This window comes from Chaetura pelagica, unplaced genomic scaffold, assembly GCF_000747805.2.
Source record: "Chaetura pelagica isolate M959 unplaced genomic scaffold, ChaPel_1.0 scaffold170, whole genome shotgun sequence".
In the NCBI taxonomy this organism is placed as follows: Eukaryota; Metazoa; Chordata; class Aves; order Apodiformes; family Apodidae; genus Chaetura; species Chaetura pelagica.
In genome coordinates, this window is record NW_009952048.1 from 115053 (window position 1) to 123865 (window position 8813).

The 8813-nt window shown below is 38.5% G+C and overlaps 1 protein-coding gene across 1 annotated transcript in view; it reads right to left on the bottom strand.

The window, feature by feature from the left end:
* CEP162 (centrosomal protein 162kDa) overlaps nt 1-8813 on the bottom strand; it is a 43113-nt gene that overhangs the window by 14134 nt on the left and 20166 nt on the right. The window contains exons 12-19 of the mRNA XM_010002981.1: nt 8005-8266; nt 6580-6847; nt 4835-4977; nt 3806-4033; nt 3055-3192; nt 1699-1811; nt 835-943; nt 404-530 (exon numbers count right to left, since the gene is read on the bottom strand). Coding sequence (XP_010001283.1) covers nt 404-530; nt 835-943; nt 1699-1811; nt 3055-3192; nt 3806-4033; nt 4835-4977; nt 6580-6847; nt 8005-8266 — 1388 coding nt within the window. The remainder of the gene's footprint in view (nt 1-403; nt 531-834; nt 944-1698; nt 1812-3054; nt 3193-3805; nt 4034-4834; nt 4978-6579; nt 6848-8004; nt 8267-8813) is intronic.

Consider the following 8813-nt stretch of genomic DNA (forward strand, 5'->3'; position numbering starts at 1 on the left):
GAGTTTGGATGAGAATGTTGAAAAAAAGTCACAGGGCCTAAGTTACAGGGGAAAAAAAAAAGGCAAAATCTAAATAGGAGACTAAGATGCAACATAGTAAAACTTTTCTTATGAAAAGATTTGTCATATAAATGGAATTGTTTGCCATGCCCAGTGGAAGATGAGCAAGAAATCAAACTTAATAGCCAACAACCAAGAGTTTGGCTGGATACAAGAAGAGGCTTTTGAACAGAATGCCAAGGGTACTGTAGCATGTCCTTCACTCTGTGCTTTTATTAGAAGTTTAGACATTATCTGGAAATGGTCTAGATGCATTTGACTAAGCAATATTTTAAGAAGTAACAAGTTTTAGTTACAGAGTTATTTACTGAAGCAGTGGCTAGGCAAAATGAAGATGCTTTACCTGATGTGACTGCAACCTGGACTTTTGCTAAATCTCTCTCCTTCTTTGCTTGTCCCAAGTCTACCTCCAGAGCTTGCTTATCTTGCTTGAGACGCTTTATCTCTTCTTCTAGTTTAGTTTCTTTCTTCTGAGTTTCACAGAAAATGATAAGACAAAAAAAACTTAACACACCTTGTCATACAAAAAAGCTGACCATGCTTTTTCACCATAAAATGATTGTGTCAGACCACAGCAGCAATGAGGTTTTCTAGTTTTGATATTGTTCTCAGGCTCTTGTTCTAGAGTTCATCTGATGAGACATTTCTGATACACCAGCACAGCAAATCATAGCATGCTCCAGTACTTTCTTAATTTACATTATTAGTCTACAACATGGATGGTTATGTGTTTTTGGTATGAACACATGAAAACCAGGCTTGGCATATACCCACCTGTGCTGCTCGAAGCTCTGAGATCAACTCTGTGAAACTCTGATTTCTGGCTTGCTCAGAATCCTGCACAATCTGCAACTGGGTGCTGTTAGTCTTCTCTATCTTTTCCCTAAATGGTAACAGCAAAAACATTTGTGCAATGCAGTGACTTGGTGTACTAACAGTGGCACACTACAAACCAAACACAATCTCCCCAAAAATGGTATTATGAACTCAATCTGTTCAGGCTTAAGACAAAGAAAGAAGCAACTATGCAGTATAACTTTAAGCACAAAAATTTCACCTGTAGGGTGAAATCTGCTCACCTTGCACTGGTTGGTTGGTAGGATTACAGAAGGGAGTGAAACAAAACCTGCTCTGCCTCAGTGCAACTCCTCTATGGCAAAGATTTGTAAATGAGGAATACCCACAGCTGCTGGTTTTTTTCCTTGTTGCTGGCATAGGATGTAAATCTTAGAGGACCTACAGTGCAGTGAATCTAATGGTTCCTCCACTACCAGGATCTCTTGTGGCCCCTGATCTCCTCTGTATCTTACAGTGTATCAAAACTTTTTGACAGGTAACACTGGAACAAGTGCAGCATATGGACTACATTCTGATGTGAATATTTGAATTTTAGCATTGAGAAAGTCCCCAAATGGAAGACTGTAGTCTTCCACAGGTCTGCAAGATTAGCAAGAAGACTAAGAATTAAAGGCCCATAATCAACCTAAGTCAATTCCGAAAAGAAAAAATAAAACCACAAACTCCAAGACACTGAAAAACAGCCATCTGATAGACTCTGCAGTGATTATTTGCAAATAAAAATAATAAACACAGCTGAAACCTCCAGAGATTTTAGGTTGAATGTTTAAGTAAGCCTACCTTATGGCTTTTAATTCAGACACTAAACACTGATTCTCCTTAAACATACGTTCCTCATTTTTTTTGTTTTGGATCTGTAGCTCTTTTGTTTGTTTGTATAACCTCTCATTTTCCTAAGATGAGACAGACAAAGTTAAGATAATGTTAATAAATCACTGTTTTATCAGTTTAAAAACATTTGTCTATGACTTGTATAACTTGCCTACTGAAACAATGGAAGAAAACACTAAATATTTTATTACTGCATTTCTAAAATGGATGTTTAGTTTCCTTATCTTTATGTTAATGTAGTATACAGTGACCTCTACAACCTTGTCTAAGTGCTCACTCTGGAGAACCCAGAGCAGTTCCTCTGCAAAGCTATCCCACCTATATTCTAAAAGCACATATATGAATGGGTGCTGACAGATCAGGGCTCAGCCTGCCCAAGCTCCAATCCTGTGGACACAAAACATCACTGATTCAGGATGCTCACAGCCATACTGGCCAGACATTGTGCCTACACCAAGAAATGCTGCTGAGCAGCAGCTGGAAGCTGGTTGAACTAATCTATTTGACTTTACAGCTGCAAGTGTTCAAAGTGATTAAGTTTGCATTATCTGTTACTACACTGAGGAATAAAAATCAGGCAAACTAATATCTACCTACAGGAAAGCTGGGGAGGGACTTTTTACAAGGGCTTGTAGTGAGAGGACAAGGGATAATGACTTAAAACTGGAAGGGAGGAGATTTAGGTTAGACATCAGGAAGAAATCCTTCACTGTGAGGGTGGTAAGATACTGGAACAGGTTGCCAAGGGAAGCTGTGGATTCCTCGTCTCTGGAAGTGTTCAAGGCCAGGTTGGATGGGGCTCTGAGCAGCCTGATCTAGTGGGAGGTGTCCCTGTCCAGCCAGGGAGGTTGAAACTAGATGATCTTTAAGGTCCCTTCCAACCCAAACCATTCTATCATTCCAATAACGTTTCCTTGAAATCAGCTGCTTTGGTCCTTTGAAAAACATCCTTAAAACAGAACCCTCCAGATTTCTAATATTGCTTAAAAAGACTACTTTTCTACTATATTTGAAACACAAAGTTTGTGGTTCGTTATCGGCCATAAGGCATCTTCCCAGTTCTCAACTGACAAGTCAGAATATTTTTAACAATGTAGAACACTTACATGGAATCAGGGAAAAACTTAGCCCACACTAGACCATGTGTGAAATACTTTTAAAACGTGCAAAATGTGCTCTTCATACCTAAACTTAATCCACTTTTTAGATAGCAAGACAAGAGTTTTCAGTAGAAAAGTAATAACCTTTAAGCAATTTTGTTCTTGAAAGTGGCTTGAGCACAGCTTAATATGCTGTGTGATGTACCTGTTGATAACCTTGAATGATGACCTCTTGATCTTCAATTTCTTTTTGTATCTGTGCCAGTTTTTCTTCAGTTACAGGAATTGCTTCTGTATGATGGGTCCATTGCTTTTCTTTAGTCAGCTCTTCCATACTTCTTAACTTTCAGAAAGAAAAAGACACACAACTAATAAGAAAATTCTGTTGGCAATATGGAATTCTCTGCAAGACTACACTTTTATAATATAGATAGGTCAATCTTTCCATTCAGATATGAAAGCAGACCTCTGAGCTAACCATGCTGGAGTTTAACAGAAACACTACAAAACAGGAACGAAGTATAAAAAGTTTGGGAAAGTTAAGAAGATTTAACCCTCACTCTTCCATTTTTATGCATCTAGACAAGAGGCTGTAAGTGGAATAACACTGGGAATATGCCATATAGTGGTATCTGTTAATTTCTTGGGTTTTTTATTTATTTATTTTGACATAAGAGGGAGTTAAATCTTTGCAAAAAGCCTGCTGTAGAACTCTCAAAATAGCAAACTAAAAGAACTTGGGATAACAATAACTTATCTCTGTTGAAAAATGATAAAGAAGGTGTCTTACGGGCAGCACTTGTAAGAGTGCATAAGCATTTACAAACTAGCAGTGTGTGTGTGTGTAAATCTGGATTTTCTGCTCTTTAACAACTCCTGCAGGACAAAAGTAATTTAATTTTCAGAAGCAATGTTTCTCCTGTTCCATAGCAGTGGGATAAGAGGTGGTGAAATACCTTACTCTGAAGAACATAGCTTTCCTGACCCAACCGAGAAAGCTCTTTTTCATGCTGTTTTTTCAGTTCTACTATCTTTGTCTCCATTTCTTTCTCTGTTTCTGAAACTCTGCTGCTCAGCTGTTGGACCAAATCACGAGCTGCACTCAGATCTTCCTCTGCAACCTGCAGTCGTTTTAGCAAATATAGTTCTCTGTCACAACTTTTGATAGGAGAAAACGATAAATCCTAATGAAAACACAAGGAAACATTCCATTGAGCTGATTGTTCACCAAAAATTCCACTCTTAAGTTTTACTTAACTGGCTTGTCTGCCTCTTGGCAATCACATAAAGCACTGGAAAACAAATCAAAACAACCCCCAAAATACTAACAACAAAACATCCTGCATTTACTTTAATGAGCTACTTTCTCATTTCCAGAATATGTATGAGGAAAACAAGCAATTTTTCTTGTTTTTAATAAGAGACAAACACCTCTCATATGAAAGCCACTACAGAGCTAACAGAATTACTCTGTTATGCATCCGGTATTCAGTGAGTAATTCAGTGAGTATGCATCTGGTATTCAATGAGTAATTTTTTATACAGTTTATAAGGAAGAAGGAAAATCCATCATGGTACTGCAAATCCAGTCAACTGGAGAAGTCAGAAGGTACTACTACTCAATGCAATGCAAATATGAAAAAATCACCAGAGAGCAGTCCTATTTAGCATTCACAACGGAATGCTTTCACTTCAAAGTTTTATTTAAAATTTTTCCCTTTTTTACCACAAAATAGTAATTTTTAGAAATTATTAAGCATTCCAACTTTAAGTATATAGAAACACCTGAGTCATAGAATTATCCAAGCAACTGAAAAGCAGTATGATTATACTTGTGTATTTTTAAAAGCAAAACCTAGTATTTGTCTTTATTCAATATTTCAGCATTTGTCAATCTTGTGATAATTATTAAAAGTCTTGACCAAACAGGCTTGCAAACCAAGTTGTACCTACTATAAGTAGGAGCATCACTGGTTATTACTTACATGCTGATACTGCCTGCAATAATCCACAGCCTGGTATCCCAGATTGTTAACAACTGATTGGCCAGACATAACTCTGTTAGTATTTGCCTTCAAAGTTGGTCCATTTGTTGCAGATCTTGTTATCCTAGTAGCAAATAAGGCTTCTTCATTTAAGCAGACAGTAAAATAGAACAAAATTAAGTTCAGAATTTAATGTAATTTCAAAAAATCTATTCATGCAATCTACCCCTTAGGCACTTAAATAAAAATTCAGGTTGTAGAACAGTTAAATTAAATGTAGAAACTTGACAATAATGAGACATTATGTAAATTGTTGTAGTTTTCCAAATAAGAAAATGATGACAAAACAAAACCCCAGTGAACAACTGAAATAAGTAGCTAGATAATAAATCCTTTATGCAAAAGGTTGTCTGCTCAAGAAATGGACAGTTATCTAAGTATAAAGAAACAGTATATTTCAAGCTATGGTGAAGATAGGACAGACACAGTTTTCAAAATGGACTTGGGAGTGCAGACAGCATACAAAGACAAGCAAGGTCCCCTTGTTGCGTCAAATAGCAACTTGACTGGAAATTAAAAATCAGGTAAGTGTCCCCTAGAGAGTAACTAACATGGAACTACTCACACCTTAGTCTTCTGAAATACAGATATTAACTACAACTGCCAATTCATGTCTGCCTATAGCAATGGAAGCTAGGAGCTCCTGCTTAGGAATGCTAAACCTGAAAAGAAACAGGCAATGACCACTTCCCAAAGGTAATACTTTTTACATTTCTCACATTATCCCCTCACAAAGGTGCTCCCTTAGCACTAGTAATTAGGGGATTGTTTGATCCAATGCCATTCTCTTTCTAGCTATTGAGGCCCCTACAGCATGCATTCTCCTGAGTTAGCTTCTGGAGTCACCTGAAACTGCTGTGAAGAATGGTTATGGCTAGAGAGGAAAAAACATGTTTGAATGAGGCTAGTGGCCTCATTTTCTCTGCTGTCATCTTTCACTTCTCCACCTCAAATCTGGCTGTACAACTTCCTCCAGGGAGTGCCACAGGACTGCATTGAGAAAAGCACCTTAGTTTGACAGCTGCCACTGAAGCATCTCTCTAAAACAGGCAACACAATCCTAATCTGCTTTTTCCAATACTACGTGCAGAGGTTTTAAAAGCATTATGTGCTAGAACTGTGCTAAAACCTGGGCATCTGTAGAGATGCCACAGAGATGACAAACATCATCTGCAAAAACATTAAGATGGATCATCTCATGAAACTCTTTAGGCTTCACCACAAAATAAAAAAAGTACAGCCCTTTACTTGCAACACAGCTTTCACAGGACTACATTGGTACTTGCCTTTCCTCAGTGTCATGAGAGATGTGAACAGAGAAACAGCACTTTCTTTTTAGTGCTTTCTTTGCCCTCTAGGAAAGCAAAGATAAAAAGAAGCTGAGAAGAGAAATTCAGCGTCACACACAGAAGTTAGTGTGTCAGCAAACTTAACTTGCAGATGCTTATTTCTGAACACCAGCTTTTCCAATTGTTTAAGTCCTGCTGGTGAACATCAGGTAAGTCTCATAGATAGTGGTGGTGAGCAGAAATGAAATGAGGCTACAGTGCAAAGCTTTATTTAAAACTCTGTCTTCCAGCACCTTCATGCTGATCACAGCATCATTACATGATGATTTTTAATGTGAGAAGTGAACAGCAAAGCTCTCTGGCTCTTACAACTCAACCTTATTAAAATAAAATTACCTTTAGGTCTTGCTCTGTCTGCAGGACTTCTGGCTTTCACAGGGGTCTTTTTGAAAGTTTCTTTTTGTGTTTTCTTTTCACTAGCTGGAAAAGACTGTTTTGTGAGTGAAGTGGGTTTCCCATATCCAGAACTTTTAACTGCCCCATAAGGACTATATAAAGATTTCTTTTTATGCAAAGATGCTGGGCTTCTGATATTCTTGTGTAACACTGGTTTAGTGGTCATTGATTCTGATCTTCCATTTTTCAAGGAACAAGAGTGAAAAACCTGTAATAGAGCACATTTGTATTTGTTCAAACCAAGTTTTAGACTCTAGTGTAATTTGAAGTTAGCTTCCACTACAAGAACATATAACCAGTTACCAGAATTACACAGATGTAAGACTTGGGGCAGTGGGAAGTATTATTTTTAACCAAATTAAGTACTTTTGCAGAATTTTAGTACTTCAGAAGTATAAATAACTGTATTTTGTACTGGCTCCTTTTAACTGTTCTGGGAAGTTGTATTGCATTACATGATCTTTAGCTTACCAAGGCATGTAGCTCATGACTAAAGGCTAAGCACAGTCAACACAAAACCAGTGGTGGGGAGAAGAACAGTGGCAGGCAGAGGAAGTCTACTAAACTTGATCACCAAAACCAGAACACAGAACTCCTAATACCAACAAATGAAATAAGCTCAGCCCTGGTGGGAATTCCACCAGGCCAAATCAGCCTCCATCTCTCCCTGCAACTCCTTGCAGACAGAAGTGGTGACCTCAAAAAGGAGTGTGGGGCTAATGTAGGGGGTGCAGGGAGAAGAGGAATTGGGGTTGCAGGCAGAAGATCTGGGATTGTGTTAATCTTGTCATGGTATGTTTGAGAGGATTGTGAGAACATGCAAGAATTACAGGATGTTTAGGGACAGGACAAAAAAACAGGTAAAAAGGACAAATTAAGGTGGATCAAGCAGGAACAAGTGTGGGAAATGGAGGAAAATGAGATTAAAGAAGCTGGTGACAAGACCAGGTTGCAGGTCACTACACTTGTCTAAGCCCTACACTGATCATTGCAGTCTCTCCTACACTTATTGAACTGTATTTCTACCTGTGTTCTCTATAGGTATGCTCTCTATTCTGAGTCTGAGTGTGTTCATCCATGTCCCCCCAGTGGGAACACATGCCCAGGCTCACTGCTAGCTCAAGCTGGGGACATGGAACCACAACAGCCTTCATGTATTAGCCTGGGACAGGAAGAATCCCATTGGTCCCAAAGTCCATGGATTTGGCTACCTCTAACAATGGCAATTGTAACAAGAATTTCAGGAAAAACAGCAATAGACTCTCAATTTCTAAACTCAGAGCACAATCAAATGACAGGCAGTATAAAAAGATACACATTTTAAATGTATTTCCATATAATAAAAGAATGATTGATATTACTTACTCGTTCAGTCTTGCTGCCTTCTGAAGGCTGAGAGTCTTGTACTATTTCTTCTCTTAGTATGTCAGGTTGTACTTGACTGGTCTGAATTTCTTTCTCAATTATTCTCTGTAAGTTATCATCATTCATAGCTGTCTGAAAGATGCTCTTTTCTCTGTTCAAGTTTTCAAGCAAGTCTGTCTCCCAGACTGTACTCCTCTGGCCCTCTTCAAGGGGCAAGTAGCTGACAAGGTCAGTAGCAGTGCTGTCCACCAGTTTCTCAGGACTACAAGAGAAAGAAATACAGTCAAATATAACAAGACTTTTTGCCCTTGACCTTTCTATCACTCTGGAAAAAGGGGGCCACTTTCCCTTTAGGTATCAGCTGTAAAGACTGCTGCAACTTGAAAGAGCCACTAGGCTTCTTTCAGGAAGGACCTTGCAGATTTAGTTATCCAGATTCACTCCCACACTGTGGAACAAGAGACATTTCCCAGTAGTGAGTATTTTGTGGAGGTACCAAATCTGGCTACAAGACAAACACCTGCAAGCATGCAATTAATGCTAATAAAACAACAGATTGTGATTTCAGCTGGGTGCAGCTACATAATAAGTTCCCAAAACTGATTTGCTAAACATAACCTATTTCTGACAGTTCCAGTGCCAGTGACTTCTGCTCTAGATGCAACAGTTGGAGCAAACCAGGAGGAGGTATGGAGCATGGGTTACCAAGAATCACTAGATTAAGCAGAATAAGAGGACTTGATCTTAGATTATGGAGATATGAGAAATAGGACAGAATGTGCGCTGAAATCCATGTATGGGGGTAGGGA